This window comes from Phalaenopsis equestris, unplaced genomic scaffold, assembly GCF_001263595.1.
Source record: "Phalaenopsis equestris unplaced genomic scaffold, ASM126359v1 Scaffold000274, whole genome shotgun sequence".
Classification (NCBI taxonomy): domain Eukaryota; kingdom Viridiplantae; phylum Streptophyta; class Magnoliopsida; order Asparagales; family Orchidaceae; genus Phalaenopsis; species Phalaenopsis equestris.
This window is the reverse complement of record NW_018164716.1, coordinates 33,233-57,031: the sequence shown is the minus strand read 5'-3', so window position 1 is coordinate 57,031 and position 23,799 is coordinate 33,233. Positions and strand designations below refer to the sequence as shown.

The 23,799-nt window shown below is 32.4% G+C and overlaps 1 protein-coding gene and 1 pseudogene across 3 annotated transcripts in view; one reads left to right on the top strand and one right to left on the bottom strand.

Annotated features, from left to right (window-relative positions):
* Positions 1 to 2,462: 2,462 nt before the first annotated feature.
* LOC110024778 (protein NUCLEAR FUSION DEFECTIVE 4-like) overlaps positions 2,463 to 23,799 on the top strand; it is a 38,623-nt gene continuing 17,286 nt past the window's right edge. For all 3 annotated transcript variants that reach the window (XR_002294036.1, XM_020724938.1, XM_020724937.1), the window contains exons 1-2: positions 2,463 to 3,037; positions 21,805 to 22,918. Coding sequence is in view for 2 of the 3 variants with exons in the window: in XM_020724938.1 (XP_020580597.1) it covers positions 2,564 to 3,037; positions 21,805 to 22,917 (1,587 nt within the window). In the remaining variant the exon portion in view is untranslated. The remainder of the gene's footprint in view (positions 3,038 to 21,804; positions 22,919 to 23,799) is intronic.
* On the bottom strand, positions 13,836 to 14,573 carry LOC110024782 (annotated as a pseudogene).

Genomic DNA, 23,799 nt, shown 5'->3' with positions numbered 1-23,799 from the left:
TTCAAATCTTAAGATCTTGATGTATACTCATGAAAATAATTTTATTTGTATGTTTATACTGATAAAATAAATTTTATTTGTTACTTTTAACTGTCTCTGTTTAAGTCTGTGGTAATATCTTGTTCTATTTTTCATCTTCCAACCCTTTATCTTAAAATCGAAAACTAATAATCATGTTGAGCACTTAAATTTTCGCCTAGAATGATCTTAAAATCTTTACAATCTAGACTATTTCTTTTTCACGTCAGAAACTAATTAATTTATATTTTATTAGATCCATTTTTATAAGTAATAATATGATCATCTCTTTTCTTTAATAAAGTATTAACAACATCAAAACCATAAGTTAAAGTAAAACATAATATGACTAGATATTTCATGATTCTATCCTAATATTATTTTTATGAAACACTTATTTATTTACACTGCACTCATGAGTCTGTGCAGCAGTCATTGCACATTTTTCGTTGTATTCAGGTCATATAATGGGTCACTTCTAGGAGACGAGCTAGCATTTACACAATTATTTAAATGATTCATGTTACAATTTTATAATAAAAAATTTATGTTGGCTGTCGATTACCTAAAACAACTATCCACTTTTTATATCTAAGACTTGGGACCCATCAATAATAATGTTATTACTTGAATTTTGTTGAACTACTAAAACTTTTAAGAATTTTTTTGTCCACCTCAATATAATTAGCTATTATGTAATATGGGATAAAGGCTCCTCTTCTTTTTTATGAGTGTTGTTCATGTTATTTATATTAGATTCCTAGCTAATTGTAAGTTTTTGTCAGTCATACGTTTAAATTATGTTTATATATTTATAATAGATTTTATTTTTATTCATAATGATTTTCATGTGTAATTAGTCTTATTTTATTGCTACATGGACTCATGTCTAATTACTTGTATTTCATATTTCCATTATTTATTATCTATTTGATCTCTTTTATATGTTAAATCTCATTGTTGCAAATTTATAATTGTGTATAAATATTGATGGACATGTTGTAGTTATGCTCATTCGTTTTGATTGTGATGCATGAAATATATCTGATATTATAATATTATTATGTCGGTATTAAACCTTTATTATTGTTAGTTGGATCGACAGGTTCTCAAAGAAATTATTGAATTTTCATGGCATTTATGTCTACCTTTTCTTATTTCACAGTGCTGTAGAAAATCAACAATATATACATATAGTTATATATGTATATACATATATTAGACTTGTATATTATCAAGTAGTGTTAAAAGTTTTATATGTATAAACACACCTAATATTGCATCATATAAATATTTATTTAGAAGTGCATGAGTTTAAATCAGTCAAATTCTTGAGTTGTATTACTTGTTGAATTTTATTCATGAAATTAAATAAAATTATATTTTCTTGCTTATTTTATTTATTATCTATGTATAGTCTTTCTTTTTTGAGAATATAAACATGTTATCAATCCTTTCTTCATGTTCTATTTTGTCCGGTAAACATGCAATCAATTTAGATGAAATTGGTTTCAAATTGGTCAAATCGATTTCAACATAATCCAAAATCTGGACGAAACCAATCCAAATTTCGATAAAACTAAATATATTAAATTGAAATTTAGTTTAGTTCAAACAATTCGATCATGAACAAACTAAAATTTACTAGTTAGTTTGAATTCAATTATCAACAAAGTTCAAGATTTGCATATCTTACATGTATACTATCGATCAAATTTCATGAATCATGCATTTAATTTCAGATTTTTTTATTTTTAATTTGTTCCATTAAATAAAAATAAAAATTAAATCAATAACTAAAAATTAAATATTGAGATTTAAAAAAATAATAATAAATTAGATTTTTGTTGCTGAGCATTAAATTGAACCAATCAAACTTGTAGGATCCGGTTTTGTATGACCAAATAATGAAAATAATGTGTTTATTATATTTTGTAATTATTTTAATAATTAAATTATCAGAAGTTTACCAAAAAAAAAATTCCCAACAAAGTTTTATTTATCACATTCAGACGATCTAAATAGCATAAAATAAGACTAAATAATAAAAAATTATAATTATTTGTTATTATCTTATCATAGAATACTTTCAAAATGGGAAAAAATATTGCATTATAACTCCGCAAGTAGAGTTACGTGTGAAGTCCAATGAAATCACGTCATGTTAAGGTGATAGAAAAAAAATCGGCCCGATGACAGATAAATATTCCCTGTGTTATTCTGTATTATTCAGATATTATTGTATGTTATTTATATATTATTATATTCTGATAATATTTTTGATATTATAATAATATAATAATATATTAATAATATTTGAATAATATATAATAAATTCTGAATAATATATAATAACAATTGAATAACATGATAACATATTCGTTTGTGATGTATATATATTTTTTTGGTGACGGTAACTGGATTTTATTGGAGTTGCACGCAACTCTAATATTTTCTCATAAAACGGACAGTTGTCCGGCCTATCGTAACAGCAGCAGATATCGAGGAAGACGGGCCATAGGATTCTGGCCAGTGATAGCCGTTGATGCGGCGGCGACTGGAGGCCATGGAAATAAGCACCTACTTTCGCCGGAACAAATGGACTGCCATGGCGGCGAGTGTGTGGATCCAGTGCACGAGTGGCTCCTCCTACTGCTTCGGCATCTATTCACCTCTACTTAAATCCTCGCAGTCCTATGATCAGTCTACCCTAGACTCGGTTGCCTTCTTCAAGGATGCCGGCGCCAACATTGGCGTACTCTCCGGATTCTTATATTCTTATTTCGCCAGCGGCGATGGTCCGATTGTCGTTCTCGCCGCTGGTGCCATTCAATGTTTCGCCGGATACTTCCTGATGTGGCTTTCTGTGACCGGTGCACTACCTCGCCCCCCACCTGGCCTCATGTGCTTCTATATGTTACTTGCGGCACATTCGCAGACTTTCTTTAATACTGCTGATGTGGTTACTGCTGTTGAGAACTTTCCGGGTAGTCGGGGAACCGTTGTCGGCATCATGAAGGTTTTTTTCGATTCCGAATCATTTGATATAGGTTGTGTTTTTTTTTTTTTTTAATTTTTTTTTCTTACGAAGTATCTCATCTGAAATCCGGTTTCCATGATTGATTTTTTTTTTCCTTGTTTCTTGTATTGATCTAATGCTTGCAGTGTACAGTAGGGGATGGTTATTATGTCGATCAATCTAGATTCATAGAGGGTTTTGTTTTTTAAAAATTTTTTTAGTAAATGTTGCAGTTCTTAGGATTTCTTAATGCTGCAATAGAGAAGAAAAATGATCCAACATAAACGGGGATTGCTGAGTTTGGCAAGGAGGGTGATTAGAAGTATTTAGATGCGGAGAATAACAGAGAAGAGTCAACTATTTAGGAAAATATGATTCTAGATTTTTTATTGAACCTTTTCATTCCTCATTTCAACCAATATATTTCGTAACATATATTCATTGCTATCACCATGTGGTGACCAGTGTCTTTAGCACCATACAAAATTAACCAGCTAAGCCAGTAAAACAGACAACTATCCTTAAAATAGCAACTAAACAACTAAGTAAAAGTCACTCGAAATTTCGCCCAATGTTCTACCATCGCTAGCCTTCCATAAGATGATAGTCCTTTTGCATATTTGGAGTTCTATTTTCACGGTATTGCGTTGGCCGTCCTCCATGACTATCAGAACTCTGCATATGATTAGCCATTTTGGAGGAGCAAAAAGAAACACAAAGATATTACTGAATGAATTTTATTAGTCAATTTTATTCAAAGATGTACATATGTATGTAAAATATTGTGATAAATGCCAATACATGGTGAACATATAAAAAACGTCATGCAATCCTATATTATATTCTCTGAATATTTTTATGTTTTGTGGAATAGATTTTATGGAGCCCTTCAATTCTCTATATGAAAACTGACATATCTTTGTGTTAGTAGATTATGTTTTTAAATGGGCAGAAGTTATAATAAGACCTATTGATAACTCTAAGATATAATGATTTTTGTAGGAGAAAAGTATTTTTATTAAATTTGGAATGTTTATAGCTATTATAATTGATGAAAGAAGCCAGTTTTGAATGTATACTTCCAAGCATTATTGGGAAAATGGGTTTAAGAATAAAATTGTCATTGCCTATCATTCCTAAACAAGTGGACAAGTCAAAATTTTTAATAGGAAAATCAAAAGAAAGTTCTAATATACAGTCAACCCATCAAAAAATGACTGGTCAAAACACTTAGATAATGTATTGTGGGCATGTGAGAGTGCGTATAAAACACTTATTAGAATGTTATTATGCATAATAATTTTTGCAAAAGGTTATCATTTAGCATTAGAAATAGAATATAAGATTTAGTAGGCAGAAAAAGATTTGAATTTTAATATGAAGAAAGAAGGAGAAAAATGGAATTTACATTGAATGAACTAGATAAACTTAGATTGCAAGCATATACAAATGCTAAACTTTATAAAGAACAAATTAAAAATTTTTATGATAAAAATTAGTAAAAAGATAATTTAAGCCTAGTTAAGAGGCTCTTCTTATTAATGCAAGGCAAATGGTTTTTCTCATAAAGTTGAAATCGTAAGGGTCAAACCTTTCTTAATTGTTAAAGCATGACACAAAATATCTGAAAACTTAAAAATATTTTTAAAGTGAATTAGGAAAGATTAAAACATTATGTAGGAGGACAAGAGGGCAAGTGAATTGACAAAATGTCTATAAGTTTATTCATTTAGATTTGAAATGACATAGACAAATTGATAGTTATAAATTAAGTGATGTTTGGGAAGCAACCCAATTCTAATATAGATGCTTTTACTATTTGTTTTAGTTTAAATATTTTTTTTATATTTGTAAGAGTGACAAAAAATTAGAAGGAAGATGTAGCAAGCAATGCTTAGGCTTCATGTAAATCAATGCCTTGATGCTTATAAAATGGAGAGGTGTAAATTTTTTTTCTTATTTGTATGCGTGACAAAATTAGAACAGGAAGATGTAGCAAACAATGCTTAGGCTTCACATAAATCAATACCTCGATACTTATAAAATGTAGAAGTGCTAGATTACGGAACATCCAAAGCGCTACTCTTACAATGAGCAAGCACTTTAGTACTTCTTTTTGATGTTGCATCACTTCATCTTGAAAGTAAAGCATCATGGTGCTTGATTATTGAGCTTTTAGACAACAAGTGCTTTAAGAACTATAAAGGATGTTTTGAAGCATGTAATTATATACCACATCTAATTTGAACAATATAACAACAAAAAAGACAAGCATTTATGGTATCCCAATGCTATTGTTTATTAGCGTGCTATGTGCGGAGGTTGAAAGGATAAGGTCTAAAAAAATGGCGTTGATGGTTCCTACATGCATAAATTAATTGCATATCTGATAGCACCTATACCTCAACAATTGATTAATTCATAAAAAATTTGATTGCATCAATGCTACAGTTTTTCAAAACGACAACTATCAAAACTTAAAAATTGTAGTTGATAGCTCCTAAGCTCAGGAACAATGGCATTGCGGCCCTTTTGAGGGAGTAAAATTGGAGATGACAAATTAGACAATGTTTTAGCACTAGCACTCTAAGTCGTTGTGCTATAATTAATGCCTCCTCTCAAAAATCTAGGTATAAAACCCAAGGGCTCGAATCTTCAATCCACAACTGAATGCATTGCACAAGCCCTTTTCCTTGAGTAGGAGCAATTTTGTAATGTCCGAGTACATAATTAGAATTATCAAGTGGCAAAAAGACAATATACTCTATCAGAGCATTTCAGTTGGTTTACTGTATGGATCGACAAACCCAACAATTCAACTATATGATTGATTTTATATCAGCAACAGCAAGAATGTTTTTGAATTGCTTGTTGAATGTTAGATCAAATAGAGCTTATTTTCTAGATCCACCAGGCATTTCACTATACACGGGATACCTACAGCCTAAACAACAAAATTAAGATGAATTTGAAGAATAGTGATCTCATCTTTTAGAAGAAGCTTTCTTTCTCCATTACTTTAGAAAACATTTTACTTTTATTGAGAACAATTTTTGCGTCAAGTTTGGGGGTGTTTCTTTGTTATGTGTTGTATTCTTTTTGGGTAGTTTTTTGCTATATTATATTTTGAAGTTTTTAGTATTTTTTTTGTAGTGCTTGAGCGTTATTTGCTTGAGCGGTATTTTGCAAGCGTAAAGGTGATTTTAGGCAGTGTTGGGAACTGTCTTTTATTGGATGTTTTTGGAAAGTTATTTGGAAGTATTTTTATGAAAGTTTTTTTAGATGTAATTCTTAAGGATGTAGTATAAAGCGATTCTTAAAAGTCGCCAATGAATTTGGTTTAGTTTATATTTGTACTTATTCTCTTATGAAATGCTTGAATATTGATTCTTCATGTTTATGTCAAAATCTGATTGTAAGTTATATCTTAAATGCTTAACTTTAAATTAAGAATATGAATTTTAAAATTGATACGTGATAAAATATAGTTATTAAATATTATAATGTGTTTATTGTAAATAACTTTAAGGCAATGTTATAAGTTATACCTGAGGGGATCCTTTTGAATAAAATTAATATTTTTTTTTCTAGTGGTATAAGATTGTGCTTGAATGGCATGTTGTTAATCAAGTTATTGTGTATTTTCTTGAGACAAAGTAGGCATGCATGGTTGTTGTTATTGCTACAAAGGCTATATATTTACATTGAGAATTGATTCCAGAAAATTAACAATCTTATAATTTAGATTCACATCATTGATTGCAAGCGAGTCCATTCTATTTGTGTATTTTTTTTTTCATTTATTGTAATTGTTGTATTAAATTTTGAGTGATTGTATCATATAAAAGTTGAATGTATAATAACATGCTTTAGGATTGTTTAGGATAGAAAGAGTGGGGAATGATGTAATCAAAATTAGTGCAAAAAATCGAGACAAACCTAGCATTACATGCTTGGAAAATATAAAAGAAATCAAATAGTGAAAGAAAAAAATGATGATCGATATACAAATATTTGCTCGGTATTTAGGTGGAATTTTCCATTCTCCATTTACATTAATATTATATGATGTCCTCAAAATCCTAAGCATTAGTCATACTTTAGCAAAATATAATAAAATCATAAGAAATATAATATTAATTTTTGTTGAAATTCAGAATAATGCAAAATTAAAGTGGTATTTTCATTGATATGAAAGTGGTTATAAATAACCCTTATATGAATCCTAGAATAGGAAATACAATAAAAAAGAAATAATATGAAAGAAAGATATAAGTCCTAATTTCTCCAATTAATCAATTCATATTAATGATTTGGGAGAAAAGAAATAACATAAAATTGAACTATATGATTGATTTTATATCAGCAACAGCAAGAATGCAGAAAGCCTAAAATAAGAAATGAAATAAACTCAATCCAAGGAAATAAATATAAAATAGGGAAGGAAATAACTCTTCAACAACAACAACAACAACAACAACAAATCCTTAATCCCACTACGTGGGGTCGGCTACATGAATTTTTTTTCTCCATTGCGTCCTATTTAGTGTCATATTTTCATTTAATTTTAATAAATTAAGACGTGGTTACTGCTGTTGAGAACTTTCCGGGTAGTCGGGGAACCGTTGTTGGCATCTTGAAGGTTTTTTTCGATTCCGAATCGTTTGATATACGTTGTGTTCTTTTTTTATAATTTATTTTTTATTACGAAGTATCTCATCTAAAATCTGATTTCTATGATTGATTTTTTTCCTCGTTTCTTGTTTTGATCTAATGCTTTCAGTGTACAGCAGGGGATGGTTATTATGTCAATTAATCTATATAAATAGAAGGATTCGTTTATTGAAATTTTTTTTAGGAAATGTTGCAGTTCTTAGTATTTCTTAATGCTGCAATAGAGAAGAAAAATGATCCAACATAAACGGGGATTGCTGAGTTTGGCAAGGAGGGTGATTAGAAGTATTTAGATGCGGAGAATAACAGAGAAGAGTCAACTATTTAGGAAAATATGATTCTAGATTTTTTATTGAACCTTTTCATTCCTCATTTCAACCAATATATTTCGTAACATATATTCATTGCTATCACCATGTGGTGACCAGTGTCTTTAGCACCATACAAGATTAACCAACTAAGCCAGTAAAACAGGACAACTATCCTTAAAATAACAAACTAAAGAACTAGGTAAAAGTCACTCGTAATTTCACCCAATGTTCTACCATCGCTAGCCTTCCATAAGATGATAGTCCTTTTGCATTTTTGGAGTTCTATGTTCCCGGTATGGTGTTGGCCATGCTCGTTGCCTTGGATCATCACTGTGGCTGGGATTCTTATCAATTCCCATTCTCCTCAGAAGTGTGACTTTGTTCTTCAGAGTGCTCATCAACTCGTACCAAAAGGTTTCTCTCGCAAAGAAGTAAAAAAATATACTTAGATACTATTAGAACTCTGCATCTGATTAGCCATTTTGGAGGAGCAAAAATCGACACAAAGATATTACTGAATGAATTTTATTAGTCAATTATATTCAGAGATGTAAATATGTATGCAAAAAATTGTGATAAATGCCAATACATGGTAAACATATCAAAAACGTCATGCAACCCTATATTATATTCTTGCACTAATTTTTTTTTTGTTTTGTGGAATATATTTTGTTGGGCCCTTCATTTGTCAATATGAAAACTAAAATATCTTTGTGTTAGTAGATTATGTTTTTAAAAGGGTAGAAGTTATAATAGTACCTATTAATAACTCTATGATATAATGATTTTTTAGGAGAAAAATATGTTTATTAAATTTGGAACATTTATAGCTATTATAATTGATGAAAGACACAGGCTTTGAATAGATACTTCCAAACATTTTTGGGAAAACGGATTTAAGCATAAAATTTTCATTACCTATCATTCCTAAACAAGTGGACAAGTCAAAATTTTTAATAGAAAAATCAAAAGAAATTTTTAATATACACTCAATCCATCGAAAAATGTCTGGTCAAAATGCTTAGATAATGTATTGTGGGCATATGAGAGTGTGTATATAGCACTTAATAGAATGTTATTATGCATAATAATTTTTTGCAAAAGGTTATCATTTATAATTAGAAATAAAATATAAGATTTACTAGGCATTTCAAGAGTTGAATTTAATATGAAGAAAGAAGGAGAAAATCTGAATTTACATTTAATGAACTAGATAAACTTTGATTGCAAGCATCTACAAAAGCTAAACTTTATAAAGAACAAATTAAAAATTGGTATTATAAAAATTTGTAAAAAGATTATTTAAGCCTAGTTAAGAGGCTCTTCTAATTAATGCATGACTAATGGTTTTTCTCATAAAGTTGAAATTGAAAGGGTCAAACCTTTCTTAATTGTCAAAGTGTGACACAAAATATCTAAAAGCTTAAAATATTTTTAAAGTGAATTGAGAAAGATTGAAACATTTTGTAAGAGGACAAGTGAATCATGTCGGAGGGCAAGTGAATTGACAAAATGTCAATAAGTTTATTCATTTAGTTTAGAAATGACACAGAAAAATTGATAATTATAAATTAGGCGGTGTTTGGGAGGCAACCCAATTCTAATATAGATGATTTTACTATTTGTTTTAGTTTAAATATTTTTTATATTTGTAAGAATGACAAAAAATTAGAACAGGAAGATGTAGCAAGCTATTCTTAGGCTTCACATAAATCAATTCCTCCATGCTTATAAAATGGAGAAGTAAATATTTTTTTTATTTGTATGGGTGTCAAAAAATTAGAACAGGAAGATGTAGCAAGCAATGCTTAGGCTTCACATAAATGAATGTCTCGTTGCTTATAAAATGGAGAAGTGCTAGATTATGGAACATCCAAAGCACTACTCTTACAAAGAGCAAGCACTTTAGTACCTCTTTTTGATGTTGCATCACTTCATCTTGAAAGTAAAGCACCATGGTGCTTGATTATTGAGCTTTTAGACTGCAAGTGCTTTAAGAAGTGTAAAGGATGTTTTGATGCATATAATTATATAACACGTCTAATTTGGAAAAATATAACAACAAAAAAAGACAAGCATTTATGGTATCCCAATGCTATTGTTTACCAGTGTTCTGTTTATTAGCGTGCTATGTGCGGAGGTTGAAAGGATAAGGTCTAAAAAAATGGCGTTGATGGTTCCTACATGCATAAATTAATTGCATATCTGATAGCACCTAGGCAATTAATTAATTCATCAAAAGATTGACTGACATTCATGCATATAGTTTTTCAAAAAGATAATTATCAAAACTTAAAAATTGTAGTTGATAGCGCCTAGGCCCGGGAACGAAGGCATTGCGGCCCTTTTGAGGGAGTAAAATTGGATGTGACAAATTAGACAATGCTTTAGCACTAGCACTCTAAGTCGATGTGCTATAATTAATGCCTCAACACTACATTCTTTGAGCCCTTAGGTGCTGAAAATCTTGACATAATACCCAGGGGCTCGAATCTTCAATCCATAACCAAATGCATTGCACAGTTGTCTCTTGGGGCCCTTTCCCATTAGTAGGAGCAATTTTGTAATGTCTGAGTACATAATTATAATTATCAAGTGGCAAAAATACAATATACTCCATAAGAGCATTTCAATTGGATTACTGTATGGATCGACAAACCCAACAATTAAACTATATGATTGATTTTATATCAGCATTAGCAAGAATGTTTTTGAATTGTTTGTTGAATGTTAGATCAAGTAGAGCTTATTTTCTAGATCCACCAATCATTTCACTATTTGCGAGATACCCACAGACTGAACAACAAAATTAAGATGATTTTGAGAAGAGTGATCTCATCTTTTTGAAGAAGCTTTCTCCATTACTTTAGAAAGCATTTTACTTTCATTGAGAACAATTTTTTTGCATCAAGTTTGGGGGTGTTTCTTTGTTATGTGTTGTTGTGTTCTTTTTGGGTAGTTCTTTGCTATATTATATTTTGAAGTTTTTAGTATTTTTTTTGTAGTTCTTGAGCGGTATTTGACAAACGTAAAGGCAATTGTTGGCAATGTTGGGAACTATCTTTTATTGGATATTTTTGGAAAGTTATTTGGAAGTATTTTTATGAAATTTTTTTTAGATGTAATTCTTTAGGATATAGTATGAAGCGATTCTTGAAAGTCGCCTGTGAAATTGGTTTAGTTTATATTTGTACTTATTCTTTTATGAAATTCTTGAATATTGAGAAATGCTTGAATATTGATTCTTCATGTTTATGTCAAAATCTGATTGTAAGTTATATCTTAAATGCTTAACTTTAAATTAAGTTTAAGTTTAAATTAAGAATATGAATTTTAAAATTGTTATGTGATAAAATATGGTTATTAAATATTATCATGTGTTTATAGTAAATAACTTTAAGGCAATGTTATAAGTTATACCTGAGGGGAGCATTTTGAATTAATTAATATGTTTTTTATGGTGGTATAAGATTGTGTTTGAATGGCATGTTGTTAATCAAGTTATTGTGGTACTATTTTTTTGAGACAAGGTAGGCATGCATGGTTGTTGTTATTGTTACAAAGTCTATATATTTACTTTGAGAATTGATTCCAGAAAATTAACAATCTTATAATTTATATTCACATTATTGATTGCAAGAGAGTCCATTCTATGTATGTATTTTTTTTTCATTAATTGTAATTGTAGTGTTAAATTTTAAGTGATTGTATCATATAAAGTTGAATGCATAATAACATACTTTAGGATTATTTAGGATACAAAGAATGGAAAATGATGTAATCGAAACTAGTGCAAAAAAATCGAGAGGAACCTAGCATTACATGCTTGGAAAATATAAAATAAATTAAAAAAGTGAAAGAAAAATTGATGATCGATATACAAATATATGCTCGATATATAAGTGGAATTTTCCATCCTTCATTTATATTAATATTATATGATGTCCTGAAAATCCTAAGCATTAGTCGTGCTTTAGCAAAATATGATGCAATCATAAGAAATATAATATTACTTTTTGTTGAAATTCAGAATAATGTTGAATTAAAGTGGTATTTTCATTAATTTGAAAGGGGTAAATAACTCTACATGAATCCTAGAATATGTAGACAATAAAAAAGAAATAATATAAAAGAAAAGATATAAATCCTAATTTCTCCGGTTAATCAATTCATATTAATTATTTTGAAGATAAACAAAATAACATAAAATCAGAAAGCCTAAAATAGGTAATGTAATAAATTCAATCCAAAGAAATAAATATAAAATAGAGAAGGAGATAACTCCTAATCTAAGGAAATAATTTATTCTTTATAACTTCTCACAGGAATAAATTATTTCCTGATATAATTTCTATCACTTCCCCCCAAGTTGAAACATAGTTGAAAACTATCTTCAACTTGGATTTGAAAATATCAGAGCGAGGGAAATCCTGTGAAGTAGAACTTGACGTCTTCATCCCATATTGTGTTTGTCTGTTGGTAGGCTGAAAACTTTTACAGATAATCCAGTAGGGGAGATTGTAGGGAAGTAGACAAATGAGATTGATTTTGATTGTATTTCCTAGAGTGTCTGTAGGTAGAAGAAAGACTCCTACAGGTAATGCTGCAAGTGAATTTGCAGGAAAGTAGACAACCTGTAGGAAAAAAGACTAACTTCTATCACTTCCCCCCCCCCAAGTTGAAACATAGTTCATAACCATGTTCAACTTGGATTTGAAAACATCAGAGCGAGGGAAATCCCGTGAAGTAGAACTTGACGTCTTCATCCCATACTGCTCTTGGCTGTTGGTAGGCGAAAGACTTTTACAGTAATCCGACAGGGGAGTTTGTAGGGAAGTAGACAAATGAGATTGTCTTTGATTGTAGTTCCTGGAGTGTCTGTAGGTAGACGAAAGACTCCTACAGGTAATGCTGCAAGTGAGTTTGCAGGAAAGTAGACAACCTGTAGGAAAAAAACTGACTTCTAGTTGATTGCGGTTGTCTTTGACTTCAGTCCCTAGAGTGTCTGTAAGTAGGCGAAAAACTCCTACAAGTAATATTGTAGGGGAGTTTACAGGGAAGTAGACAATCTTCAGAAAAAAAACTACAAGAAAATATTTCAAAGGAGGGCATGCCGATCTTCCTCAAGAAGCCTAGCGTCATTTGGAGTAATGGTAAGAGAGGACTGCTTTTGTAAGGCTGCAGGAAATCAGGGAAGCCAGACTGCCGAAATTTGGACAACTGTAGGAAATCAGGGAAGTCAGACTACTAGAAACCAGGAAGCCTGAGTGTTGCAGGGAACTTGTGCTAAAAAATAGCGGGAAGGACCTCTAGGAAAAAAAATTGCACCTCCAGCAGTAGGGACCTATAGAAAGTAAGGGAGGTCGATTGCTGGAAAGCAAGAAACCAGATTGCTTGCAGGAAAAGCTCTGGAGGACCTACTGTAGGAAAATACTCAGGAGGAGGGCCTGATAAAGAAAAAACTTTGGACGAGGGTCTGCTGCAGAAAAAACTTGGGTTTTTTGTAGGAAAGATTCTGAAGTAGGACTTAATGCAGGAAAAAGTTCTGGAGTGCGCCATTCAGGAAAAAGTTCTGGAGGAGGGCCTGTTGCAAGGAAAAAAACTCCGGAGGAAGAGGTTCTGCACCAAGTAGGACATGCAACAATATAATTTTGGGCTGTAGAGAGAGTTCCAGTGGCAAAGGAAAAACAGAGAAGGACCTGCATGGAGTTTTCAGACAGCAGGATAGAAACTGACGAAGGACATGTAGGTCGGTTGTTGGGATTTCATTCAAGGATACATCTAGTCTCTCCTCTGTAATAACCTTCCTCAAATCATTTTAAAAGCAAACCAAATATGAACTCCTCTATAACAGGTTTCTTTTCGTTTCTACTGAAATGGCGAAAGACACACGGAGGCGGCTTCAGGTGAGAGTATGTCATCAAACAGATGGGGAAAAATTGTGCTGAAATGATGTTGCCTTGGTGCCTGGACCTTGGGTAGTCGACATCTTCACTCCTGGGGTAGTAGGTTTTCACAGCAATGGATCTAGAAATGTTTGACTAACCAATAGGAAGGTAGGGTTGCCCACAACCATAAACTCTGGGGCATCTTCCAAAGTCATAGTTCTTGTATTTATCAAGCATTGCAACCATCCCCTCACCGGTCAACACATAGCGAGCATGGATTATGCCATACAACATCTCTAATGCAGATTCAACCAACTCACTCTACTCTTTTGTAAACATATCTCCATGAGAAGAATCGACATCCAAAATCAGAGCAAGAGCATAATCGTAGTAAGGAACTTTCGTGCTCAACCCACACAGATTGAAATCATCTTATATGTATTCATCATCAACTTCGCAAAAGAACTCATTTCCTTTCAGTCTATACCTTTCAGTCTATAGAACCAATGAAATCCATGAAGTTTCATCTACATCAGAACCACTCACACTTGACCCTTCACAAACTATTTTAGGTTCCTCATCGGCGCACTTGTTCTTGGAGACGACAACGGAAGGCATCAAATACTCCTTGGCCTTTCCATTGAGCACCCGGAAGATTATTGGCGGGGGCTTCTTAGGTTGCTTGTGGATTACATCGTTGATCTATTTCCAATTGTGGGATCCACTCTCATCCTTCGATCCGCTCAGCCCTCCAACTCTGCGATCCCTTTGCATCTCCCTCTCCGCCCTCACGAGTTTGGTTCTCAATTGACGCATGCCTGCATGCCAAGTGGATAGACCTTGAAGTCGAACCGTACATGAATAAGAACCCTTATTTTCTCCTCTGTGGAGATCTAGGATGTGAATACAGGTTTTTTCTTGATTTATTGAATCGTTCTCGGCGGGAAGAAAGGGAGAGAATGCATTCGTCGCTTTCTGCAAGGAGGATGGCAGGGAGTCCGGTGGCTAGGTAAGAAAATTTGCTCGGATACCATGTTGAAATGCAGAATAATGCAGAATTAAAGTGGTATTTTCATTGATATGAAAATGAGTTATAAATAAATATTACATGATTCCTAAAATAGAAAAGTAAATAAAAAGAAAATTATATGAAAGAAAATATATAATTTCTAATATCACCAATTAATCAATTTATAGTAATTATTTGGATATAAAAGTAACAACATAAAATAGGAAAACTTAAAATAGGAAATGGAATAAATCCAATCCAATGAAGTAAATATAAAATAGGGAAGGAAATAACTCTTAATTTAAGGAAATAATTTTTTCTTCATAACTTCTCATAAGAATAAATTATTTCCTAATATATCCTCTATCACTTTTATTATTTTAAAAGAAAATGTGAGGAGATTCAAATTAAACTTAAATATGAGTTCATTTAGGCCCTGTTTGGAGCGGCGGTAGAGCAGCGGCGTGACATGAAGCCACGAATTTTGGTGGTTTGGGGCAACGTTCTACGTGCGGCGCGACCCGTTCAGCTTAAAATGCGGGGCCCACGTTTCTCATGTAATTTATTACGCTGTTGCCCTCATTTGTTTCGCAATTCAGAGCTTTGAATCCGAACTCATCTGCCCTAACCCGCGGCCCGAACTATGTGATCTCGCGCTTCCTCTACAATCTCTCGCTTCCTCTTCTCCTTCTCTCTTCGGCTTTGAGTAGGGTTTTGTTGTACATCCACTTGCCTGGTTTGTCTTCTCTATTCCCAAGCAGTAAGCAATGATTTTATTTCAGTTTTTTTGAACAAGAATTTGAGGAACCGTGAAATGAAAGATTTGGGTGAGTTCTTTGAAGGCAAGTATCCATGTGAATGCTTCTTATTTGGATGTTTTGTTGTTGGAACATAAGAATTCGGTGATATGCATGTGAATGTTTATTATTTGACATCCAAGATTCGTTATAAACTTTCTTAAAGGTAGACAAGATAATGTTCAGGCCAGTGTCAATTCATGTCATAACACAACACAACAGTACTAATAGATAGAAAAGCTCCATGTAGGTTATCCATCAAACATACAAAAATTTTGAAATTAATGTGAAAGTTTTTTTGTGTTATGTGTCTATATATGAAAGTTTAGGTGTGAGATATGTAAATTACATAAGAGTTTTGTGATATGCATGTAACTGCCCCAAAATTGTTTTGTTGTTGCTTTGGTGGTGTGTTGGCTTTATTGTGTGACGATTTGTTGTGGTCTATGTGTTTGTCGTGGAGTGTGTCGTGGTCCTGCAGTAATTTCTTGGTGGCTTGATTTTTCTGTTGGTAAATTCTATATAAAAAATGAAATTTAGCTGTTAGTTTTTATCTTTTCCTTAGCAGTGTTGATACTCACAGTTAAGTGAGGTGTTTATCTGGATTTTTGTACATTTCTGAAGTGAATTTTTGCTTATGAAGTATTAAATATATGACTAACAACATTGCTACACAGGGGCATAATGGTCATTTGTCCAGAAACAACTGCTGCGTAATTTTTTTCAAACTGCAAAAAACAAATAGTTAGTCAGTTTATCTGCAACAGCTTCCCGGGGTAGCTAAGCTGCAGCAGCTTATTGATAAGCTGCAGCTGCCTCAAACTGACCCTTGTCAGTTACTTATCCACAAAATCACATGGTTGTCTCTTCCTACGTTAGTCATGTTTGCAGCCGGTCAACTTGTCTTGCTCGCATGCTAAAATTTCTGACTTGTGTTGATGCTCTAGACTCACTCCACCTCGTTTGCATGCTACACACAAGTAATGTTTGAAATGAATAAGTGTTGAAGGTAAATTTTAATTTGACATGACTTCAATCTAAATAAATTTCAACATACATGCATTCCAATCCAACTAAATTCATGTATTAAAACTTGAAGACATAAATTTTGAATATATGTTGAGACTCCTTATTGAATTTCATGAGATTTAAATCACCTTAATCACTAAATAATTAAATGCCAGTCAAAATAATCTATTCCTTTATGTTAAATTGGTGAAGGATGGTGTGGCTCGGGTTTAACAAGTGTGGTTCAGGGCAAGCCATGGTTGGCCGACATTAAAACAACTGCTTAGGGTAGCCTAAGTCAGATGGTGGAGTGGAGCAAAGGTGTTTAAAGGCAACAATAGTAATTTGGTTTTGGCGGCTGGCTGCAATGCCGGTGCACAACATATAGTCCAACTAGGGAAGTTTGAGTGTCCCGTTTGCTCTTTGTTCACATGCTCAAGATAATGGGATGTAGGCGCAAGAGAGACTGGTTTGGTGTTTCTTTCAAGAGGGGAAGAAATCTCACCAAGCAGAAGGAATGGTTTTTCTCTCCAATTTTTTTTAGTGAACAAATTACCATTAATAGGAGAAATACAATGGAGCTTTTTCAAGAAATTAAAAAGTGCTTTACCCTCAATAAGAGAAATATAGCGGAGCAATTTCAATTGCTCCAATAAATTAAGCAGTGTTTTTGAAAAGGGACTTTAGGGTTGGCAATTCGGATCAGTGGGTTGGGCTTAGATCCGACCCCCGAAACTAACATAATCTATGTAGGTTATAATGGTTAAAAATCTCAACTTGATCCCAACTCGACCCAGACACGGGTAACGCAAACCCGACTCGTTTAAACAACTTTTAGGGTCAAAATTGAGTCACAATCAACTCAATTTCAAGTGAATTTTAGGTCAAATTTGAATAGGCGGATAAAATTCAAATTTCAGTTTGGCATGTCATTTTTGGGTTGATGGTTCAACCTGAACCTACTCGACCCGAAAATTAAACAGGTTAAAAATCTTATAATCCGACTCCAACCCGAAAGTTATTTGGGTCAACCCAAACCTGGATTTTTTGAGTAGGGTTCAGGTCGAGTTGGCGTGTCGGGTTAATTTTTTACATCCCTAATAGGCTTATTAAGATCAATTTTTAATAGCCATGGGGCTAAATTGGAGCACTACAAACCCTAGGACTAAGTTAACCGTTACCTATGGTTGTGGACTATTTTAGGCTTTTGCTTGCATAGAAATTTATTGAGTTGAATAAATATATTATATTTCCTAATTATCAGAAGAAATTAGAAGATTAATTTATTTTTTTACAGATGATCTAAACTATTTAGTACTTCGATGAAGTTTTGAAATTGAAGAAGCATAGTTTGGGAAACTTATTTAGTGCTCATAGGATGGTGTTTTTAAATTTTGAAGATTTAAATGCATACCACTCAATTCCTATGTCTTCACATACCTAACACCTAATCTTCAATTTTTACATACATGCCACCTTACATATGAATGAAAAAGTGTATTCCACTTTTTAAAAGTTAAAATAGTGTTATTTCTTTATGATATTAAATATTTGGGTGGTATAAACGTAAAAAAAAAACAAAATTTAGGTGGTAGATATGTAAATACATAGGAATAGGGTGGTATGTATGTGTGAAACCCCTTAAGGAAACATTAGTTAAACTCTTAAACATTGTGGCGTCTTTTGGTGCAATGGTGAAATTTTGATAGAAACTCCAAAGTTAAGCGTGCTTATATTGGATCACTCCTACAATAGGTGACCTTTTAGGAAGTTACGCCAACACGACAAAATCATGAGGCCACTAAACCAAAGCTGACAATACATTGATTAGTAAGATTTTGAGCTGTTACAAACAGTATCAGAGTGTAACACCAGTTTGAAAATAGAAATATATGTTTGGTGGAAGTATCCGAGGGAGATTGTGCCCTTAACTAAAATAAGGCTAAACTCAAATATTGAGGCGCCTTTTTGTGTAATAGTGGAATTTTAATAGAAACTCCAAAGTTAAGCGTGTTTGCATTGGAGCACATCTATGATGGGAGACCTCTTGAGACTTACACCAACGGGGCAAAATCGTGAAACCACAATGCCAAAACAGATAATACCTTGATCGGTGGGATTTCGGGCTGTTGCAAGATTTAAATAAAATAAATAATAATAATAATATTAATTACAATTTTTTCTAACCTATTAAATAATTAATTCTAATACATATAATTTCATAATTGTTAAATTTTGGAGATTTTGATTTATGTAGGACTTACTAGTCACGTTAGGTGAACTTTTAATAAATTTGGAGTTTTGTTGCCCACTTCGAGGTAAATAATTTTTTTTATTATAGGATAAACGTGTCATGCCTAGTTAGGATTGTTAATCTTACTACTTGTACTAAATTTCTAATTAGTTGTAAGTTTGCCAGTCTTTTCATTTAAATTTTGCTTATATAATTACAATAGATTTTATTTATTGTTCTTAATGAATTGCACGAAGAATTAGTCTTGTTTTTATTATTGTATAAACTTGTGTTTAATTAATTGCATTTAGTATGTATTTTTTTTTATACTGTTGTGTTAAATTGCATTATGACAAATTCATAATTGCATATAATTAATGGTGGACATATTGTAATTATATTTCTTTGCTTTGATTGCAGGTTTAAGAAATATATATTATATTATAATATTATTATGTCGGATTAAGCACTTGTGTTGTGGCTAACCAGACCAACGAGTGAAATTCAATAAGACTAGTGCTTACCTTTTCTTGTTTCAGGGTGCCCTAGAAATCGTATATATATGTATATATATAGTGCACTTGTATATTCTCAGGTAGTGGTAAAAGATTGATAGATCTTGAATAAACACACCTAATTTTGCGGTATTAAATATTTATAAAGAAATGCTTGAGTTTAAATCTTTCATGTTCATGATCATAAGCATTTGATTTTTTTTTTGTAAATTTTATTATATATATAGTAAATCATCTCTTTTATTGTTCATATTGCATGTCTAATTTTGTTATCATTTATGTTTAATTAAATAATTATAATTTATTGAATTTGTCAAATTCACCCATTGATATTTTTGCATAGCAGGTTATCCCAGCCGTTCGAAAGACTGTCTCCACCTAAGCAGGCTTTCCAACTTTAGATTTATTTTTGGTATTTTTTAAGTTTCGCATTAATTATATATTTTTTACTTTCTGAGTCAGATAGTTGTTTCTTCATTTTCATTTATTTCTTTGTTCCCTTCAGTTGTATGGCTTATTTAAGAAATTAAATAAATTGTCTTTTCGTGTTTATTTTCATCATTGTTTGTATGCAATATTTTTTTATTTTTTATTTTTTATTTTTGAGAATTCAAAACAAGTAACATCCTTTCATCATGCCCCTGCATTGACTCAGTGTACCGTCTTCCGAATCTAGGTTGTGACAATATGTAAATGCCCCATTAAGTTTATGTTTATGGCAGGGCATGTTTATTGTATTTTATTTCTAGCACTGTGCCAATCGGTTCAAATTTGTCTAACTAATTTTATCTCATCAATTTAACTTTTTTATATTATATGAATGGCTTGGAGTATTCCAAATTTTCAATTCATTCTGAAAATATCTGTAAATTAACCATGTTTTTGAACCATGAATGTAGGTATTTGCTTAGATCCATGATTTATTTTTGCTTAAATTCCATTATTATTATTTTTTTATTAATCTAAATATTAGACCCTACCTTACATGAGGACGAAAATATGGGCTATAATACCATGTTGATTCAGGATAATTAAGGGTCTAGGGTTTTCTAAAGCAACCTAGGATTAGCTGCAAAATGGAATACAAAAAGGTCCCAATGCATAGGTTATTAATTTATAAATTTACAAATATATATATATATATATATATATATATACATATACTTTTAATTTAAGGACATCAAAACATGCTTTTGCTTTTCCAAATATTTAATTTGATAATTGTACAAAATTTAAAATCTTGCAAGAAAATAACAACAAATAATAAAATACAGCGTCCTGTGAAGTTTATACTTCAAAGAATGACCCAACGTGCATCTCGCTTTAACAAAATTATAGGTTGTGACACCCAACGGCTTACTGTTGTATGTAGTTGACACCTATGTAGTCTTTGAAAATATATGCATCCAATAAATACACACATAGGAGAGGAAAATCGGAATTTTATGTCAATTCTCATTGTTGAATGAGTTTTGTGTGTCCCAAGTGTTCTGTTTATAAGCTTCAATAACAAAATACTGAAAACATTAGATTTAAATTAATTGCAACAATTTAGATCCTCTAATAATTTTAATTCTTAAATTTTATTAGGAATCCAACAAAAAACAATTACCACAAATAGAGATTTTGTAAGGAGCAGGAAGTAGTAGCGGTAAGGCTTTTTGCATCGTCTTTGTCCTTGCTTCCAAAGTGGAATTTTCTAGATTATATGACGAGTTAGTCATCAATTTTGCGTAGATTGTAATAAACTATTAAACTTCATATTTAAAATGATAAATTTTAGTTGTGATGCTTTACTAGCCTTAACGAGCATCCAGGTTTATATTACAAAAAGATTAAAGCTGACATCATTTTATGAGATTTTTAGTAAAAGACATTTAGTAAGATTATTAGTTTTTGCTGGATAATTTCGATGGAGTTTGATCAACTCTTTTGTGTCGGGTGATATTCTTGATATAGCGGAACCTTCATGGCATATGAAAACCACCGCATACTTGTTGAATTACCAAAAAATGAATGGGAAGGGGGACTTGTTTCACTTCTTATAGGAATCCTTATTTTCCGAAGGTATCATTTTGTCAGCAAATGTTAAACTAATCGTAAGCTTCTAAATATTATAGTATAAAGCATGGTTTTAGTCATGAAGGCTATTCGTGTCTTATAGTCTCATCAGCTGTGTTTTTCAGGTTACAAGTGAATTAATTCCTTTTCTTTTACTTATTTATCTTCTAGTTTTTTTTTCCTCTAGTTATTTTTTCAAGTGAAATTTGACTTAAAAATTTTTAATAGAATAATTTTCTTATATAACTAATTTCTATTTCTCTCCATTCAGGGCTTTCTGGGTCTCAGTGGGGCTATACTCATTCAGATATTCCGAACATTATTTAATGGCAACTCAAGCTCATTTCTGCTGATGCTTGCTCTGTTACCCTCACTCCTCCCATTGTTGCTGATGTTTTTCGTTCAAGTACACCATACCAGGGGGGGAGATAATCTGAGATATCTTAAGGCTTTTTCTTTCATTGTTATGTCAGTTGCTATTTTTCTCATGATTGTAATAATAGGAGAGCATTTCATCACATTAAAATTTTCAACCCGCATCATACTATTCTTACTGCTGCTGCTTCTTCTCCTATCTCCATTATCCGTAGTATTCAAAGCTCATTTAACAGAACTTAGAACCAGATCAGAATGTCCTCATCATGATGAAATCAGATTGATAGAAGAGATAAATCCATTAAAAAATAAGATCGGCCAAGGTCAAACTCTTCTTCCAAGAGTTGAAAACATGAATCTATTTCAAGCAATGAGCACATCTGAATTCTGGTTGCTTTTTCTGGTCATGGCGTGTGCAATGGGCTCAGGTTTGGCAACTGTGAACAACATAAGCCAAATAGGAAGTTCACTTGACTACTCGAGCACAGAAACGAGCACTCTTGTTTCTCTATGGAGCATATGGAATTTTCTCGGTCGATTCGGCGGTGGCTATATGTCGGATTACTTCCTTCGCGAGCAGGGCTGTGCAAGACCATTTTTTATTGCCTTGACTCTTGCTCTAATGAGTGTTGGTCATGTCATCATCTCCTCTGGTTTTCCGGGCTCATTGCATTTGGGTTCAGTACTCATAGGTGTCTGCTATGGTTCACAGTGGTCACTGATGCCTACAATCACTTCAGAATTGTTTGGTATAAGGCATTTTGGCACTATTTTTAACACTGTGGCCATTGCAAGTCCCGTTGGATCTTTCTTCCTCTCTGTTAGGGTTGTTGGTTATATATATGATATGGAATCATCATCTGGAATTTGCAAGGGTAGACACTGCTTCATGCTGTCTTTTCTTATAATGGCGTTCACAACAACGATAGGATTTTTCATTTCCATGGCTTTATTTTTTAGAACAAGAATGTTTTACAAGCAGTTCATGCTGATGAGGACTTTATCCTGAGGTAAGAATTGTGCTGATGTTATTTTATTTTATTTTAAGTCTATCGCGTGAATGAATCATCAGTTTTCTCACATCAGCAGGGGTGAAATTTCATTTACCAGTTGCTAGCAATTAATTTTTCTATAACTTACAATATATGGTTCTATTTTTTATGTTTGTGAGAAATATGAATGCCATAAACTTTGTTCTTATTGGTTAATGAATATTTATATTTATTTATTCATTTGTTCTTTTTTGTGAAATTGAGCTTGTTCTATGTTTTCTCATTTTATTACATCTGTTGACCTCATTTTTAGTGAGGTCTTAGTTTCCTACTCCCCAGAACCCAAAATCTAGCCCTAGGAGTTTCTTCTTGACCATCTTAGCGGACTAGTAATGGAGCCCACCTCCCGTAGAACTTCAAACAACTTCTTGACTCATTTTTATGAAGAACTCGCATGAGTGGTTCCAATCACTCAACTTCTAGTTGCAAGTTGCAAGGGCTAAGTTGCAAGGGCTAAGGACCAGCATGTAGAGGGCCCAAAAATGAGTTCCTACAGGATCAGACGACCTTAGGTGAACCCTCAGTGACCCAGCAACGCACTCGCCACACCACGCACGAGGTTGACAAATTTTTAGCCCGATCGCCAGCGAATTTGTCCGGACGACCCTGGATGACAAAACAGACCGCACCGACGTGTTCAGAACGTCAACTTTAGCTAGGAAGGACACCCGCATTGCTAGGATTACGCATGCGCACAAATGACACGAATATTGATGCACATTTTTTTTATTAGCGAGCCGCGTGCCCGAACTCAACCCAGGTTCAACTCAGGTTCAATTTGGGCTGATATGGGCTGAACACAGACTAATTGACTCAGCTTATATGATTTTGAATTTCAA